We start from the raw sequence: 20370 nt of genomic DNA, 5'->3' as shown, positions 1-20370 counted from the left end.
TGCTATTCATGTGGTTTGTCATCATACATATCTACAATTCAGTTGCAGAGATTTACTTGTGAATTATGGATATTTGCAACTGGGTTGTAGACACTGTATCTGTAAATCCAGTTTGAGATATCTACAAAATTATTTCGACGAGTTAATACAATTCGAGAAATCTGAAAAGGACATGTAGATATCTTGAACTGAGGTGATTTAATGACATATTAAACTGCAATTATGACTAGTCACCATCAAATTGTAGCTATCTCCAATTACGTCAGATACACCCATTTACATAGTGGAGATCTGCAGCTGAATTGTAGATATCTGTAATATCCAACCGAATAGACATGAATGGCAAAAGTGACGTTTGTCCTTGGCAAAAATGACCTTGCAGATCAAATGTTAATTGTGGATAGAAAACATGTAGTCACGGATATGTGAAATGTTCTTTTTGACTCGGCAGAACTGATATCTGCAACACATATACAGTCTCGCTGCTAAATATTCAAAAGGCATCCTTTTAACATCAAAATATTCTTTGCACATGTTCTCAGCAGCTATCTTCTAACATGCATAATGTTTTAGAAACATTTTCTAAAATTCCCTTTCCAGGGTCTTACAGGTCACTTTTACTTAAAATAGAGCTCAATCAGTACTGCTACTTTTACCATTTTTTTGTATCCTTACATCTACTTAAAGACCGTGTGTGACTATTTTTGCCATCTCTGGTGAACAGCAGGAGAGTTGCATTAAAAAAAAAAAAAAAAAAAAAAAAAAAAAACTTCAAAGCCAAGTTTGAAGTTTTGGGCCACGTGCTAGTGCCGCAGCCAGACTCGAAAAGTGTGCTGTGGCTCCAGGATGGACAGAGCGCGTTTGGTTCCAATTAGAGCGTCTCGACGCTGACCTGTTGCCCCGTGTGCAGTAACGTGAAACCAAAAGCCCGCGGCGCGGCGAAGAGGCGAAGAGGCGAGGGAAGCTGCACAGTGCACACCTACATACACTTTCCTTCCCACTCGGGACCCGCAGAGGCTCCGGCGCACGGCGGAGCGAGCGCAATGGCCGAGGAGTAGCCGCTCGATGGACCATTTTCCGACGCCAGCCTCCCGGAGGTGCCACGGCACCGCCGCGGCGGCCATGGGGGGGAGCTGTCCGAGGAAGTGGGGGTGGGCGCCTCTGCTGGCGGCTGCGCTGCTCAGCCTCCCGCTCGGAGGGATGCCCCGGAGCGCCGCGTTCCCCTCGCGGAGGACCGAGGTATGCTGAGGGAGCCGGCTTGCACTGCCCTCAATGGTCAGGCTCCAGTGCGGTGTCATTTGATTGTCCTGTTTGTTATGTACAACATGCCGACGGCCTTTACTGTCCCTCACACAAGATTTTCAACTACAGGTGATAGACTACCTTGCCCCCAAATTGTGGAATGATATTTATTTACTTTTGGATGGAAAACTGTTGGAGCATTTATATTTGATATCCTTGAGGTCCACGTACGCTCTTTGTCCTCAAGTAAGACAATTCAGTGCACTGCACTAGTAGAAGGACTAGTGTGGACTAGTCCAACCTTTACAGCGTCTGCCTACTGCCACTTTTGGCCTACTAGTACGACCTTTAGCTGGCTTTAAAGCCATTTGAGCATTTATTCGATTCCTATCCTTGATGTCCACCTTAAGCTCCATGTATGAGTCTGCTCTCTGTCCTCACTAGTAAGACAATTCAGCATACTAGTAGACACTGTAGAATGCCCAAGTCCTACTAGTAACGTTTTTACTCACTACTAGTGCCGCTCACCATTAATGTGACTTCTTGGCATGCTATTAGGACGACTACATGTTACTTTTGAGGCAAAATGGCACGAGTTGACAACTGTGTTTTTCTAGTACTAGTAGTGACATAAATTCCTACTTGTCAACATCGAGTGCTTCTCCAGTAGTACTAGTAGCATGTAGATGGTGACTAGTGCACTATTTTGCCTCACTAGTTAAATGTATTTCTATTAGAACACAACTGTGTTGTACTAGTAAAAAAAAAAATCCCCACTACAGTAGGACATTTCTGCACACTAGTAGCTAGGACAACCTTGACATACTAGTAAGACAACCACATGTTGCTAGTGAGGCATCTGCGCTCTACTCATACTACTAGTGAAGCACAAGCTGTTAACGAGTAGAACTCTATAATGTCGCTAGTAGTATTAGTAGTATTAGAGGTTTTGCCTCACTAGCAACATGTAGTTGTTTTACTAGTGCACCAAAGTTGTTCCACTCATGTGGACAAAGAGTGTACTAGCACATGGACCTTAATGTGGATATCAAGGATATCCAACAAATGCTCAAATGGCTTTCGTTTCAGCTACTGCCTGCCTCTACTGTATGACATTTCGGCACACTAGTTTTGAACAACTACATGTTACTAGTGAGGCAAAGGTGCACTAGTTGACAACTGCATGCTCATAGTATGAGTGACATGATAACATTCTACTAGTTAACATCTATTGCTTCACTAGTAGTACTAAGATGTCAATTAGTGCACAGTTTTGTGCTGCTGTCGCTGTGCTACTGGTATACCAAATTTTACTTACTAGGATGCAGAAATTTCCTACAGTTGTGGAAGGTTCTACTGTAGTGAAAAAAAAGTTACTAGTAAAACACAGTCGTTCTACTGTTGGGCCCTAAGTTGTTCTACTAGTGCCTTATTGCCTTACGAGTGAGGATAAAGAGTATAGTACTAGTATCTGAACCTTACCTTGGCTTCAAGGTTATTGAATAAATGCTGAAACGGCTTTCCATACATTTGAGCTCAGAGCATTCCATTATGACTTCCATCCATCCATCCATCCATTTTCTTTCCCGCTTATCTTCAGGCGGGAGGCAGGGTACACCCTGAACCGGTCGCCAGCCAATCGCAGGTCACATAGAAACAAAGAACCATTCGCACTCACATTCACACCTACGGGCAATTTAGAGTCCTCAATCAACCTACCACGGATGTTTTTGGGAGGAAACCGGAGTGCCCGGAGAAAACCCACGCAGGCAGGGGGAGAACATGCAAACTCCACGCAGGCGGGGCCGGGATTTGAACCCCGGTCTCCAGAACTGTTAGGTAGATGTGCTAACCAGTCGGCCACCGTGCCCCATTATGACTTGACTTACTGTATTTTTTTATATGTAATTGTATACACACAAAAAAAGTGCGATATAAATAAAATACTTACATATTGATGATACACACACGGCCATTTGGACCTGTTGTGTGTTCAGCTTTTGGTTTTTCTCCTTCCCGATTAATTCCCCTCACCTTATTATGCGATTAGAATTTAGTCATACTTTTGAACAGATTGCAATCCTTATTTAAACTCTCATGTAACTCTCGTAAACTTTATCTCAAGTACTATACCGTATGTCTCCCTGATAAGCACAGAAATTAAAAATAATCACATGTAATGAAATAAATACTGTAAATTATACTGGGGCAGCACACTGTTAGAGACTGGTTACCATACGTGCCTCACAGTGAGGCACGTATGGGGACCCGGGTTCAAATCCGGCCTCGCCTGTGTGGAGTCTGCATGTTCTCCCCATGCCTGTGTGGGTATTCTCCGGGTACACCAGTGTCCTCCCACATCGCCAAAACATGCATGCTAAGTTAATTGAAGATTCTAAATTGTCCGTAGGTGTGAATGTGAGCGCGAATGGTTGTTTGTAGATATATGCCCTTCGATTGGCTGGTGACCAGTTCAACGTGTACACCGCCTCTCACCCAAGTCAGCTGTGATAGGCTTCAGCACGCCCGTGACCCTAGTGAGGGTAAGCGGTACGGAAAATGAATGAATGAATGTAATTCTACTGGTATATCATGATTGTGATACAAAAAAATATTACTAAAGAAATAAAATAATTTACTGTCATTTGGTGGGGATACATTGATACATTTCCAGAAGTATTATAATTCAGGAATGGGGAACGTACATCCCATGGACCAATGAAAGCCAGTTGGCGCATTTAATGAAGCACGCCATGCGATTCCAAAAACAAACAAAACAAAAAAACCTCGCAGGAACAGAATGTCACAGGTGGCAAAAGTACTCACACTCTGTACTTAAGTAGAAGTACAGACAAAAAAAAAAGACAAGTAAAAGTAAAAGTAATTGTTTAACTCCTGTACTTGAGTAAACGTTTAAAACTGTCAATTTACTGTCAATTATATACAAAATCTCACGTTTAACTCCCCTTTTATGTCTTTTTTTTTATGCTGCGTCGTCATCTGCGGAGGTTGAAAAAAGCAACAAGCTTTTTTTTTATATAAAGTAAGAGATAGAAAGTACAGATTTCAAATATAGGGTGTAAAAGTAAGAAGCTTTCAGAACAAATAAAGACTGAAGTAAAGGACAGATTCCTGCAAAATCTGCTTATGTACAGTATTTATACTTGGTTACATTCCATCACTGCAGAATGTATACAGTATGTAATAAACATTTTTGCGTCATATTTTTTTCTCAAATAATTTGTAATCCCTTTATATTTCAAATAGTACCAATTCATATTGGTCATTTGTGTTGGCAATCATGCTGTCCTTTTTACAAAAAAATAAAAATAATAATAGGTCAAAGACAAGCAATAGCTTGTTACTTATGGCTATTTGTAACACGGGCAGTTGGAGTCCGCACTGTTCTAATTTTCCCAGTCAGTCACATTTGAGAGAGCTACACAACTGGTACAATTTCTATCACCAGTGTGTTGAGTCAACAGATGAACTCAACTGAATTCATAAAGCCAACATGGTACGCCCCTTTCAAAGTTTGAAGGAGAGATCTCTGTATGTTGATTTACTGGTTGATCAGAATCAGCCCGGCATCCAATCACATCCAAAAGAAAGGCTGTGACAATCATGAGAAATGGCTTTATTTCATTTCCTTTGCTACACGCTCTCATTATGTGTCCATAAAGAGTGTTTCTGCAGGGTTACATAACATCCTGAGATAAGCATCTGCTGTGTATGGCAGGAGGGCCAGACAGACAAATGAGATTAGTACCTAATGAGTTGTTTCATTTCCTTCTAAATAATGTTAAAACAAAAAAAATAATAATATCGGAGTAAGGACTGAGGCGATTCATGGGGAACTGATGGCTCCTAAAGATTCTCGGGGAGTGTTTGTTTAAAATGTTTACCCTTTGAGTCTACAATGCCTCATAGTTTATGGTACATCTTTTCTTGTTAGCACATGTAATTTGGAGAGAGCAACACACACCAGGAATGTCAGCGCTGGCTTTGCCGCATGACACATCGCTGGAAATCATTTCAGATTTAATAACGAGCACGTGAATCCGTGGTGTCAGTTGAGGTGAGGGACTCAAGAGAGCTTGCACAGTATAAATAATGTAACAGTGAAAGTACAGCGTGGGACTGTGTGCCCTCTGGGTTCACTATTTTGGAAAGGAAGCAAAGGAAGCACTGCATCTATTTATCTTGATTGGGTGAGGCAGAAACAGGAAGCTGAGGGCTGGGAGCAAAAAGCAATAGTGAATAAGGGCTCTTTGCTGGTTTTCCACAATGCCATAAGGAAACCTGACATTTTTTTAAAAGGATAATCTTGATCACAATGTAGACACCTAAAAAAATAAAATAAAATAAAATAAAAATGGCTTTTTGTTCCGTGACCACGCTCATAACTTAAAACACATCTTTCCCCGTTGAAATGAATGGAAATGAAAAATGAAAATCACAGTGTTCCGTCGCTATATCGTGGTTCACTTAATGCAGATTCAGAGCACTGCAGATTTCTTTTCATATTCATATTGTGCATAATTTGCCATATTGTGAGATTTTGAGTTTATGCCGTGATTTCTTTGTGGTAAAATAAACGCTTCCTATGCTGAAAGATTACAACTGTAAAATAAAACAAAAGAAAACAAAATCATTAAAACACATATTACAATTAAATGTACATACTGTAGTGTACAGTACTACTATGTATTACTGTATGTTTAAGAGTTTAAAAGGTGTTTAAGATTAATAAGAGTCTGGGGATGTTCAGACAGCTTTAAAATATGTATAAATCTTTTTTTTTTTTTTTATGTGGTCACAACTTCGCGGATTTCACCTATAACCCCAGCGATAGATGATAATAATAATGGTAATCCATTCCAGCGTCCTGAAAAAAATAAAAATAAAAATTGGAGTGTTTCTAAGAAGAAAAATGACACTTACTACGCAAACATATAGTAATGCCATCCACTAAGTTAGATAAATTAATTAGATAGGATGTAAATAATTAGAGCATTTTCACCACTTTTTTTGTTTTAATTAATTGGACGTACTGCTATTTTTTGTGCCTTGGCAACCTATGGGCACAAAGAAGAGTTTCACAACTGACTCAGTGCATTGCAGTAATATTAGTCTTTTTTTTTTGCACATGATATGCCTGTGAGTATTGTTTTAGTGCCTGTATATGTGTTGCTCCAGCGTTTGTGCTCAAATATCTGTTGCTTGAAATGTTATAATACAGCAACACTGATGCTATTCGTAAGCCCGTCAATTGGCTTTTGCCTGGTTTGTTGGCTTTAAGATAAATGGACTTGTAGTATATAATGCAGCCCTATGGGGGGCACAAGCCACTGCAAACTGTAGGCCGGTCCCAAGCCCGGATAAATGCAGAAGGTTGCGTCAGGAAGGGCATCCGGCTTAAAACTTTGCCAAACAAATATGAGCATTCATCCAAAGAATTCCATACCGGATCGGTCATGGCCCGGGTTAACAACGTCCGCCACCGGCGCCGTCAACCTGCAGGGCGCAGTTGGAAATTCAGCTACTGTGGGTCGAAGTCGAAGAAGAAGAAGAGGTGGAAAGCGGGTTCTTCGGCAGAAAGAGAAGAAGAAAGCACAGAGCCTAGAACTGAACGTGGGGACTTTGAATGTTGGGACTATGACAGGAAAATCTCGGGAGTTGGTTGACATGATGATTAGGAGAAAGGTTGATATATTGTGTGTCCAGGAGACCAGGTGGAAAGGCAGTAAGGCTAGAAGTTTAGGGGCAGGGTTTAAATTATTTTACCATGGTGTGGATGGGAAGAGAAATGGAGTCGGGGTTATTTTAAAAGAAGAGTTGGCTAAGAATGTCTTGGAGGTGAAAAGAGTATCAGATCGAGTAATGAGGCTGAAACTTAAAATTGAGGGTGTTATGTGTAATGTGATTAGTGGCTATGCCCCACAGGTAGGATGTGACCTAGAGGTGAAATAGAAATTCTGGAAGGAGCTAGACGAAGTAGTTCTGAGCATCCCAGACAGAGAGAGAGAGAGAGAGAGAGAGTCGTGATTGGTGCAGATTGTAATGGACATGTTGGTGAACGAAATAGGGGTGATGAAGAAGTGATGGGTAAGTACGGCATCCAGGAAAGGAACTTGGAGGGACAGATGGTGTTAGACTTTGCAAAAAGGATGCAATTGGCTGTAGTGAACATTTTTTTACAGAAGAGGCACGAACATAGGGTGACTTACAAGAGCAGAGGTAGAAGCACGCAGGTGGATTAGATCTTGTGCAGACGATGTCATCTGAAGGAGGTTACCGACTGTAAGGTTGTGGTAGGGGAGAGTGTGGTTAGACAGCATAGGATGGTGGTGTGTAAGATGACTCTGGTGGTGGGGAGGAAGATTAGGAAGACAAAGGCAGAGCAGAGAACCATGTGGTGGAAGCTGAGGCAGGACGAGTGTTGTGCAGCTTTTCGGGAAGAAGTGAGACAGGCTCTCGGTGGACGGGAGGAGCTTCCAGAAGACTGGACCACTGCAGCCAAGGTGATCAGAGAGGCAGGCAGTAGAGTACTTGGTGTATCTTCTGGCAGGAAAGGAGAGAAGGAGACTTGGTGGTGGAACCTCACAGTACAGGAAATCATACAAGGAAAAAGGTTAGCGAAGGAGAAGTGGGACACTGAGAGGACCGAGGAGAGGCGAAAGGAATACATTGAGATGCGACACAGGGCAAAGGTAGAGGTGGCAAAGGCCAAACAACGGGCATATGATGACATGTATGGTAGGTTGGACACTAAAGAAGGAGAAAAGGATCTAAACAGGATGGCCAGACAGAGGGAGATGGGAAGGATGTGCAGCAGGTTAGCGTTATTAAGGATAGAGATGGAAATATGTTGACTGGTCCCAGCAGTGTGCTAGCTAAATGGAAAGAATACTTCAAGGAGTTGATGAATGAGGAAAATTAGAGAGAAGGGAGAGTAGAAGAGGCAAGTTTGGTGGACCAGGAAGTGGCAATGATTAGTAAGGGGGAAGTTAGAAAGGCATTAAAGAGGATGAAAAATGGAAAGGCAGTCGGTCCTGATGACATTCCTGTGGAGGTATGGAAGCATCTAGGAGAAGTGGCTGTTGGAGTTTTTGACCAGCTTGTTCAATAAAATTCTAGCCCGTGAGAAGATGCCTGAGGAATGGAGGAAAAGTGTGCTGGTGCCCATTTTTAAGAACAAAGGTGATGTGCAGAGCTATGCGAACTATAGAGGGGAAAAAAAGTTGATGAGCCACACAATGAAGTTATGGGAAAGAGTAGTGGTGGCTAGACTCAGAACAGAAGTGAGTATTTGCGAGCAACAGTATGGTTTCATGCCTAGAAAGAGTACCACAGATGCATTATTTGCCTTGAGGATGTTGATGGAAAAGTACAGAGAAGGTCAGAAGGAGCTACATTGTGTCTTTGTAGATCTAGAGAAAGCCTATGACAGAGTACCCAGAGAGGAACTGTGGTACTGCATGCGGGACGTCTGGAGTGGCAGAGAAGTATGTTAGAATAATACAGGACATGTACGAGAGGAGCAGAACAGCGGTGAGGTGTGCTGTAGGTGTGACAGATGAATTTAAGGTGGAGGTGGGACTGCATCAGGGATCAGCCTTGAGCCCCTTCCTGTTTACAGTGGTGATGGATAGGCTGACAGATGAGGTTAGACTGGAATCCCCGTGGACCATGATGTTTGCAGATGACATTGTGATTTGCAGTGAAAGCAGGAAGCAGGTGGAGGAACAGTTAGAAAGATGGAGGCATGCACTGGAAAGAAGAGGAATGAAGATTAGCCGAAGTAAGACAGAATATATGCGCATGAATGAGAGGGCTGGTGGGGGAAGAGTGAGGCTACAGGGAGAAGAGAGAGCAAGGGTGGAGGACTTTAAATACTTGGGGTCAACCGTCCAGAGCAAAGGTGAGTGTGGTCAGGAAGTGAAGAAATGGGTCCAAGCAGGTTGGAACAGGTGGAGGAAGGTGTCAGGTGTGTTATGTGACAGAAGAGTCTCTGCTCGGATGAAGGGCAAAGTTTATAAAACGGTGGTGAGCCCAGCCATGATGTACAGATTAGAGACAGTGGCAATGAAGAGACAACAGGAAGCAGAGTTGGAGGTGGTGGAAATTAAGATGTTGAGGTTCGCTCTCAGAGTGACTAGGTTGGATAAAATTAGAAATGAGCTCATCAGAGGGACAGCCAAGGTTCGATGTTTTGGAGACAAAGTTAGAGAGAGCAGAGTTCGATGGTTTGGACACGTCCAGAGGAGAAATAGTGAGTATATTGGTAGAAGGATGATGACGATGGAGCTGCCAGGCAAGAGAGCTAGAGGAAGACCAAAGAGAAGGTTGATGGATGTCGTGAGGGAAGACATGAGGGCAGTTGGTGTTCGAGAGGAGGATGCAGGAGATAGGCTTACATGGAAAAGGATGACGCGCTGTGGCGACCCCTAAAGGGACAAGCCGAAAGGAAAAGAAGAAGGACTTATAGTATATAAGGAAAAGCTATGTGGTTGTTTTAAATACACGTCATTCTTCTTGTTGAACTTCAACTGGGAGTGACATTAAACAGTCTCTTTTTTAAAGAATTGTTCACTAGCTGCCAAACTGGTGCTTGTTGGAAAGTGAGTTGAGTTCATTGCCACCATACAGCCCTCGTATCTCAATTGTTTGCTCGAAAGAATAGGAAAAAAAAGGAGTTTTTTTTAAGCATCCGAACGACAGCTCGTATCTCAAATAACTCACTCGTATCCCAAGGCACCACTGTATTTTCACAGGTGTCCAATCGAGAAGAGAGAAGCTTGGAAAAGTAGATCCCATCTCTGTGAAAATGCGCAATAATGTGAAATATTGCTGCCAAAACAAAGTAAAACCTGTGCAGTCCCAGGTTACTTACTGAGAGTACTGAACCGCAAAGGCGCCCAGCGATAGCCTGGGAAAGCTTTACAAAGAGTCTCTAATCCAGGTGTTATTACCTGGAATTTGTACTCCAAAGCCCCGTCATACCTCATGTTTGGAAAGCACATTCACTGCTGACTTCTTCATTTTCCATGAGGTGGAAGTCCATTGCGTGAAAGCAGTAAGTGTCTCATTTGCAAGGCAATGAAATAGTAGCAGCCCGGTGCTGTTGTTACCGTTATATGACAAATGGAATTTATGCTTGCATGCCTTCTGACGCTTGTAATCTGCCAAAAAACAGTCATCTATCTCCCTCAATTTCCTCACAAGCTTCCTCAAGCCTTCTTCAGGCTGCTGCCAAAGTCCTACATTCTCTTTGAGAGGCCATGTGAGGTGATTAATCAAAGAATTTTCTTTGTCCAAGGAAGAAGCTTACACCACCGTGTTGCTCATCGGAATGCGCAAAGAGGCCCACTCGCAAGTGCTGCACCTCTCCAGGAACAAGCGCTACACCCTCACCCCGGAGAAGCTCAAATGGGACAAGTTCAAGCTCACATACAAGTATCCTTATCCAAATGTGATACAAACCGTAGTCAAATATGCAGTGGAACCTCTGCGCTCAAAGGTCATCCATTTGTTTGCTTGTATGGCTTTAGATTCAGTTTTTCCCCTTTAGAAATAATGGCAATCTAATTCATCCATTCAGGGGTCAGACTGTGGCTATGATGAAACCTTTGCTGTAACTATACAGGTAATGTTCTGAACTGTATAAGCTAACCGCTGTTCAATTAATTAAAAGAAAGAAAGAAAGAAAGAAAGAAAGAAAGAAAGAAAGAAAGAAAGAAAGAGAAAGAAAAGAAGAAAGAAATTGGTGCCTTGACATATGTTTATTTCGTTCCTTGACCAGGTTGGGAATTCAAAACACTTTGTATCTCAAATCCTCTTTCCCTATTGAAATGAATAAAAATGCCAGTAATCCACTCCGCAAAAACCTAAAAAAAACATTTTTATTCTGTTTTTTAAGATGGAAAATAGCACTCTATAATATTGTACTTTATAAAGACATAAATAGAATGTAAAAAATTTAAAAGTTTGTGCATCATGATTGATTCACTGTGGCTCCTTCTTGTGTTTTCAACTTAGCAACAAGAGGACAGTATAATACAGTCATGCACACATAAATGAAGAAGAGTTTCACAACTACTGTAAAAAGACTCAGTAAACTGCAATATTAGTTTTTTCGCAGTGGATAAAAAAATATAGGGCCGTCAGTATTGTTATATTATCTGTCTACATGTGTTGCTATCGTTGATGTTTAAATATTCTTTACTTCAAGCGTTATACTACTACCATGTAGATGCTATTTGTTAGTCTGTCTATGGCATTGAGCATTATTTGTTAAGATCAACCTAAGCAAACTTCAAGCAAGGCTATTGTGTTGTTTGAACTACACACATTTTTATATTCTTTGTTTTATGTTTAGTTACACAGTAAACTTCAATTGGGAGTTGCATTAAACCACTTGAAGCCTCTTTTTGGAGAATTCACTATCTGCCAAATTGCTGAGTGAGTTGAGTTCACCCTGCAGCGCTCATACAGTAGCTTTACATTAAAAATTCAGCCGAATGACAGCTTGTATCTAAAATCATTTTTGGAGGAAAAATAAGTAAATTGCAGTTTGAATTTTTTCCAAAAAGAATAAAAGTTGAACACTTTAATGATGCATGATTACTGTTTGGGAGGTGAGTTCCTTCACATAAGCGCAGTGGTGCACACACAGTCTGCTGTTCTTCTTTTCATTACTAATGTTGCTTTAGCCATATTGTAGTTGTGTGAAGCAGGAAGTTCCAGTTGTGGTCACCACCACATTTTTCCCTCTTTGCCACCCCACCACTCACCAAAGAAAAACCACATTAGTTAATCATTTGCACTGCTGGAGCCGTATTTTACCTTAACATCTACGGCTGAAGGCAGCACTGTGGTTGAGTTGCTAGCACATCTGCCTCATAGTTCTGACTTCTGGGTTTCGAGTCACAGCTGCGCCCTTCCTGTTTGGAGTTTGCATGTTCTCCATGTGTTTGCGTGGGTTTTATTCAGGTACTCCAGTTTCCCCCAACATTGCAAAAACATGCTTCTTAGGTTCATTGAAGACTCTACTGTAAATTGTCCATAGGTGTGAATGTGTGACTTCTTGTTTGTCTGTACTGTATTTTCCCTGGATGTACTCCACCTCTCGCACAAAGTCAGTTGGGATAGGCTCCAACTCACCCGTAACCATAGTGAGGATAAGTGAAATAGAAAATGGATGGATTGTTGGTTGAATCCCAATGGCCATTTGACCCAGTGGTTCCACTGTACCTGCATTTTGCCACTTTGAGATGGATTATTCAATAGGAAATTAAGGGACGTCAAAATAATGCTAACAAAAGGGATTAAACATAAATTTGGAGATAGTAACAGGAAATCAGATTTATATTTCCTCCTCCCCTGCTATGCTGTAATGAGCGTAAACTGCTACTATCCGGCTTTTGCTTTAAAACAGGCTGCTGTCCTACCCTACAAACCTGATCAATGCCACGGACACGCGTCGAGGCATTGCCAAGGCTTTCGCCATGTGGAGCGACGTCTCACCCTTCAGCTTCCGAGAGGTGCCAGCGGACCAGGAGGCGGACATTAAGATCGGTGGGTATTCCGAAGACCTCCCACACTCCCACGATTGCTGCAACATTTTGTGGGATTCGTCCCTGAAGCCTCCAGACCAGACTCCTTAAATCATAAAACCAAAAGTCGTGTCGTCAGCTTGAGACATAATTTTAAAATGAAAAACATTAATGCTTAACAACTTTCATGCGCGTCAGCCCATGTTGAGGCTTTTGAAGTCCAGCCTGATTTGTTGTCTCTTGCGTTCGGCTCCGTCATAAGCTCTCCAGAAAGATCACTTTGCTATGCACTATGTCATCCCTGCTGTTATGAAATAATAGGGGAGATTGTCCTTGCTCTGCAGTTTGGGAAGTAACGAAGTATGGATAGCTTGTTACTGTATTTAAGCAGACCTTCCAGGTATCTTTACTTGGAAAAGAATTGTTGTGATCGCATAAAAGTTGAGCGCTAGCTCGCTCTTAAAACAACATGCAACCGTTTTTCTTCATCTCAATATGAGCACTGTGTGCAGTAGCGTAATAGAATCGGGAAAGTATTTTGTGTGTAGAGAAGTTTTTTTTTCTGTTGTACCAAGTTATGAAAACATTGGATGTATTGGATATAATTTTACTTTTGTAGCTGTTGGATTTATCTTACCAAACATTATAATGAATAAACACAAAAGGAATGAAGATGCTGGTCTTTTTACTCATGAGGAGGACGCATGGGAGATTGTTCAGGTTACAGCCTCTCAACACGCTCTAAACAATCTCCCCCGTCGCTCCTACATTTATTTGAAAATAGGAGGGTTCTACAAGACATAATGTTCTAAGCATTAAGACACAACACAAAACATAGGACCAGACGACACCTGTCCCGTCCCCGACCACATCCGATCACGTCCTTGGTCAAGGCGCCCTTCCATCAAATGTTGCTGAGTCATCTTCTTGAAGGCGAGACATCTTTCTATCTAAATATTGTCCATAATACTAATGCAAAATACTAATGCAAGCCAAGCAAATAAATGATAACTACTAAAATATATCTAACAGTAGCCTACGTAACACTTTTTCCGACATACATCATACATTAATTTTATCATTTTATCACGGTCAGATGAAACCAAGGTTGTACTTTTTGGCAATATTTGCAAAAGGTATGTTTGGCGGAAACATAACACTGTTCATCACCTAAAGAACATCATACCGGCAGCATCATGCTTTGGGGCTGTTTTTCTTCAGCTGCAACTCGGGCCTTGATCAAGGTTGGGCGAATTCTGAACAGTTCCAAATACAGCAGCAGTCATTGTTAGCGCAAAAACGTCAGACCTCTGTGAGAAAGCAAAGTCAAATGGCAGGAAAAGCCTACTAGAACATCTGAACTTTATTTGGGGTTGATCAGAGGCACTTTAAATGATGGCACAGTAGGTGTGTGTTGACTTCCATTTAGCATGGGTTTGATTGTGTTGGGGGATTCTTAACATAGCCACGTCCCCAGCCACACACACACACATAATATATTTTATGATATAGCTATTTTTTTTAAATCACAAAAACCTGTCATTTGAACAGGGGTGTGTAGACTTTTATATCCACTGTGAGATGACTTTTGCCACCTCTGCTGCTTGGCTCTGAGCCACAGTGCGTGTCTGTGTTTTTGGCAGGCTTCTACCCAGTCAACCACACAGACTGTCTGCAGTCCTACTTGCACCACTGTTTCGATGGCATCACGGGAGAATTGGCGCACGCATTTTTCCCGCCGACGGGTGAGATCCACTTCGACGATCACGAATACTGGATTCTGGGGAACATGCGGTTCAGCTGGAAGAAAGGCACGCCGTCCTTATGGTGGTTTCCTCTCAGCTGGGTTACACAGCGATTTATTTGTTAATCGGCCGTGCGCTCTGTTGCAGGGGTGTGGCTCACAGATCTCATCCACGTGGCAACACATGAGATAGGCCACGTGCTGGGACTAATGCACTCCAGGGACCCAAAAGCGATTATGCACCTGAACGCAACGCTGACCGGCCGCAAGCTCATCACGCAGGATGAGGTGTGGGGTTTGCATCGTCTCTATGGTATGATCCTAATCAATCCTTAAATGACAACACGGCAATAGACGTTTCGTCGCAATAGTACTGTTTGGAACGCGACGACCAAATGTGGCTTACATTTCACACAAAATGTGCAAACAAAGGACAAAAATGGAGGCTATCCAAGATTTGGTCTTCTTCGTCCTCAGCATGCAGCGGTTTATTATGAGTGGAAAGCACATTTTGTCTTCTTTCCATGCAGTGGGTCTAGCTTCGCACTTTAGAGAGCGTAACACTGCATTCAAATACCGCACTTGGGGCTAACCAAGTCCTACCTACGCCAAACAAAACACGGCGGACGACCACAATGGGTTAATTGTTGTTTTGATTCTGACTGTCCTGACAAATACATTCCAGGTTTCTTCACTGAGCATTACTTAGAACAGAAGACTTCTTTATAAATTTGCATGAGGAAGGCTACGTTTACGCAATGTTCGGGCAGCCTGTTTGCCCAAAATGTCACTTTTTTCGTCGTGTTTAAGACTTGCTGAGTTTTGTCTTGGTTTACCACGGATGCCAGTAAGTTCCGTCCCAGCCCGTCACGTTCTGATGGGGTCCCTCGCGTTTGTTACGTTCCGTCGAGATTTCTACGCATAAAACGTGGACACCGGGCAGCTTTGTCACACTTTGTCGCATTGTGGCCTCGGCAAAGTCGAATGGAGCCCCGGAGACGGCGTCAAATGTTGGATCCTATTGGTTTTCTGTCAACAACTAATTTACAAATCTATCTCTTGTACAAGCCCATTACTCGCATACACATTGCACAGAAAGTCCGGCTCTGTCACTCTGGCTTTCTCAAACACACTTTTAACATTCATCGTTATAAACAGGTAAGCAATGGCGGAGATTGTATTAAACACATGGCTTAGCTTTAGAAGCCTTATAGATGCGGAGAATACCTATGGTGTCCATCCAAATACAGAGAGCCCCAAGTTTTGCGACGCTCTATGACATACGGCCAGGCTTAGTCGCACGCAAACCCATTTTATAAGGGCCGACAAGGTTTTCCATTTGCACAGTGACTGCCATGGGAAATTTTGGAATAGTTTAAAAATTTCGCCGGGCAATCACAGCCTGTCGCATTTGTCAAACCGTCCCCCAGCATGGTTTCACGGCCATCCTGTTTTGTCCACAGTGGCCTGAAACGGGGCCGCCGTGGCGGCTGGGAACAAAGTAAACGTAGCCTTAGAATACTAAAAAGCAGGCATGCGATGGACTTCCTGTTTAGCATCCCCTCTGTTCACTTCCATATGAGTTTGTCACACGCCGTCCAAGTGCGATGTCTTTTATTTTGTTAGATTATTTGGCGGCTAATATCTGTTTACATCTGAATGAGGGTTATGGATGGTAACGAGGATGTTACATAAGGTTGTGTTGGACCTTACAGATCCCACAGTATTGCATGTTATGGTTCAGTGGTTCTTAAACTGGGGTCCAGGCCCCGCCCCCATCAAGAAATGACTTCCTCCATTTACGGGGATTCTGGCGTGACATGATCCACTTGGCACGCATGAAGATTAGTGTATTTGCTCAGTGATCCACATCGTGTCTCCTGTCTCCCTTCAGGATGTTTGGACCGGTTCTTCATCTGTCCGGCGTGGGCTCGTAAAGGCTATTGCGAAAGCAAGCGCAAGCTGATGCAGAAGCACTGCCCCTCCAGCTGTGATTTCTGTTACGGTAAGATAGCAGCAGTCCAAGTGGAGGGGAGGAAGAGTTGTCTCTCTTGAGCACTTTGAGGAGTGCCTGTGATCCGTTTGCCAATGCAGCAATGTGAGCCAACAGGTCCTAACCAATAAAGTGTGTCACTGCATTCATGGTCCACACCAGCGACAGCAGATGAGTTTAAATGAGCTCGTTGTGTACATTTGCTACACACTCGTGTCAGAGGGCCCCTCTTACACAACACAAAATGGCTCCTCCCGCTTTGTTGTTGCTTTCCAAGGTTTCGGCCTGCAACAAGGGACAAAACGCGGAGGCAGGAGGATACGATTCCTTGGCTCGCTCTAATCTGTTCCTCATCGTTGATTGGGAGACGTCGTACGGCTGTGGAAAATTCCTGAGCCCTTCCAAACCGCTGGAATTTCAGACTGTGGCTCCAGGGTTAGAGACACACCAGGTCAATTTGGATTTCTGCTTCATTAGAGAGACCGACTGTTCTCAAAGCAGACTTTCAGATGCTAGCGAAATTGGCCCCAGCTCAGAGGGAAGTTTAGAAACACAACTAAGTGTCCATTTTGATAAGGTTAGTATCACCTTGAGGGTGAATTGGATTTGTTTCTGTTCTCTTATCTTCATTAGGTGCAAGGACACACTTTACAGAGATCTCATGCAAACATTCTGCCTTTACAAATACAGTACATATAACAATGTTTACGGTGCTTGACATCTCGTATGCCAATTAAGAATGTTAAAACGTGAGATGCACGAGACAAAGAGACCAATCACCCTCGCATTGCCACAACCATTATTGATTTGACCTCTTAATATTAACAGTGGTTATTTTACACGTTTGAGAGGGGAGGGGCTCTGGCGACTCTCTGCACATGCCGGCGTGAGCTGCTCATCCACAAGTGAGATTCATGTTTATCAGACATAAAAGTTACACAAGTTTCGCAAGAATCAGAGGCGCCATAACAGAGCAAGAAAACAAGGAACCACTGAATATTTGCCCCCCCACTCATGCGCACAAACTCAATTTTACAGCCATTTAAACTATTAAAATCCTTTTTAACGTGCTATGGGACACATTTCCAAGTCACGCTTGAACGCACCATATGCCATGGCACACACAAGAACAATCAAATGTTGGACGAAAAAGCCATGTAAGTTGAGTCGCTCTTTTTTTACATGTTAAACATTGTTAAACAATAAAAAAAAAAATAAAAAAAAAAACATGTTAAACAATAATTCTGTACTGTAACATGGGTGCATATGGTCTCAAAAATAAAGTGTTTCAATGTAACGGACAATCGGCTCTATCGGAATAGTCCGTCATATCGAGGTTCCGCTGTATAATAAAAGTTAAAAAAAATGTCCCCAATTTTGCGGCGCCCCCTGCAGGCACCATTTGCCTATATTGCCTAACGGGCGAGCAGGCTCTAAGAATGGCACTCTCTCAAAAGTATTGACAGTTGTGGCCAGCAAGTACATTATTTTGTTGCCTTTTGCATGTTGGATATTGATCTTAACACGACACGTGATAAACAAGTCATTTTCTCCATTAGAATTCCCATTCCCAACTGTGGCTCCCACTCCGACACCCCCGAGGACCAAACACAAGCTTGTGGTCGAGGGCAAAAAGCTGACGTTCCGCTGTGGGAAAAAAATAGCATCGAAGAAAGGCAAAGTATTGTGAGTATGATCCCCGTTTGCTCAACTTGTCTCATAGGGCCTACTGTTTTGCTGTTCTTTGCCGCCTGACTCAGCGGCCATTTCCCCTTTTCAGCTGGTACAAGGACGGCGAGCTTCTGGAGTTCTCGCACCCGAACTACATCTCTTTGAAGGACGACCACATCACCATCGTGGCCAACGCTATAAACGAGGGCACGTACACCTGCATCGTGAAAAAGAAAGACAAAGTTCTCACCAACTACTCATGGAGAGTGCGTGTACGATTCTGAAGGCCTCTGCTGCTCTGAACTGAAATCTCACGGACACACACTTCCTTCATTTGGGCACATATTTCCTTCTTTTGTACCTTCTATTCTATGAACTGTTGACATTCATTGTGCAAATGTCATTTAATGTGAGCAAAATAAAATAAACATTCCACGACCGTAAGTATTTTTTTGAACTCGAAACGCAAAGTTGGACATCCCACGGAGCATCCTTAAACTGTTTAATACTGACACAATCACCAGCCACGAAGTTATGACCACTTGCACGGTGGAACCCAATCCGCTATATGCGGAACGTCACATGACCAAACCTGGAAAACGGGATAGCTGACTTCCTCTGCATGCTACGCTAACGAGCATGACTACGGCTTGGTTCAATGATCACATGAAGCCGAAGTTGCTAAGATTTTGTTTTCATTATGGCTGGTATCTTCGGATAAAAGTTACATACGTGGATATCATTTAGTTACACAAATATGCAGAGATACCAGGTACACGTTACAAAGTAACATGTGACTCGAAAATGGCCACCATTTCGATGAACAAGCAATGTATCACTTTACTGTGCCCAGAAAAGTAATCAGACCACAGTTAGTTAAAATCATTAAATAGCTACTGTTGAGTCATCAGTGATCATTTGTGGATGACAATTTAAAGAAGTAGCAGGTTATACGTCCAATGGCATTTTACGAATCCGGCAGGCCACTATCAACACAGGTGCTGTTCCCGCAGCATTGGGACTCTACTGGGCAAAGGTTCCTTGGTGTTTGCTGGGGGACCCAGGGTGTGTGAGTGAGTGTGTGTGTGTGTGTGTGTGTGCGAGCGCCACATCTGACATATGCCACATATGCCACGGCCTGCCACCGGAGCTGCTGAGACAGTTCTACACAGCGGTCATCGAATCGGTCCTGTGTTCTTCCATCACAGTCTGGTTTGGTGCTGCTACAAAAAAGGACAAACTCCGACTGCAACGGACAATCAAAACTGCTGAAAGGATTGTCGGTACCCCCCTACCCACCATTGAGGACTTGCACGCTGCCAGAACTAAGACAAGGGCGTGCAAAATCCTCTCGGACCGTCTGCACCCCGGTCACCGGCTCTTCCGGCTCCTTCCCTCAGGTAGGCGCTACCGATCAACGCAAACTAAAACTAGTAGACATTCCAACAGCTTCTTCCCTCTTGCGATCAACTTCTTAAACACCTAACCTATAATTCCATTACAACAAGCTGGCAATTTTTTGACTTGAGTTCGTTGTCACATTTCTGTGGGGCCAATTATGTATTACTCGTGCACTCACTGTAGTTGTCTCGCCATGCTGCACTATTTGCATATACTGGCCACTCATGCCAGAGTAGCATCTGCTCCATTTGCACACTGATTGAGGAGTATCTGTAACATTTGCACAACCGACATTGTCCCAGATGATCGCACTACTCGTCACTTTAAACCGCATACACTCCTTGAAGTCTCAGGCGCCCTTTGCACAATGGTCATTGCACCGGACTATTGCAATATTAGTCGTTCGAACTGCTCTAAGTGCTAGAGGACTCTGCATCTTTTTGCACAATTGTTTTTTGCTCAATGTCTTTATGTCCCCAAAGTGTTCTGTAAATTGACTGTTTGTTGTACTAGAGCGGCTCCAACTACCGGAGACAAATTCCTTGTGTGTTTTGGACATACTTGGCAAATAAAGATGATTCTGATTCTGATTCTGATGAGAGTGTACCTTAACTCAGTTTTTACACTAATTGTTGACTCGCCCCATTCATTTCTAATGACCGGTCATTTTTGACCGTGAGGGTACGAAAGTTGACTAAAACTCATCAAATTAAATGCATATCAATAACATTTATTTTGTGTGTTGACACACAAAAAAAAAT

General features: G+C 42.9%; 1 protein-coding gene across 1 annotated transcript; it reads left to right on the top strand.

Annotated features, from left to right (window-relative positions):
- Positions 1–822: 822 nt before the first annotated feature.
- Positions 823–18639, top strand: mmp23ba (matrix metallopeptidase 23ba). Its single transcript, XM_061688742.1, has 8 exons — positions 823–1239; positions 10565–10701; positions 12683–12822; positions 14444–14611; positions 14693–14857; positions 16439–16549; positions 18097–18223; positions 18318–18639. Exons 1-8 carry the CDS (start codon positions 1066–1068, stop codon positions 18490–18492), a joined length of 1197 nt encoding a protein of 398 aa, XP_061544726.1. The 5' UTR covers positions 823–1065; the 3' UTR covers positions 18493–18639.
- Positions 18640–20370: the final 1731 nt, after the last annotated feature.

The sequence above is a fragment of the Phycodurus eques genome, chromosome 1 (assembly GCF_024500275.1).
Source record: "Phycodurus eques isolate BA_2022a chromosome 1, UOR_Pequ_1.1, whole genome shotgun sequence".
In the NCBI taxonomy this organism is placed as follows: domain Eukaryota; kingdom Metazoa; phylum Chordata; class Actinopteri; order Syngnathiformes; family Syngnathidae; genus Phycodurus; species Phycodurus eques.
Note: the sequence above shows the minus strand (reverse complement) of the source record. Positions and strands in the feature narration are given on the sequence as shown.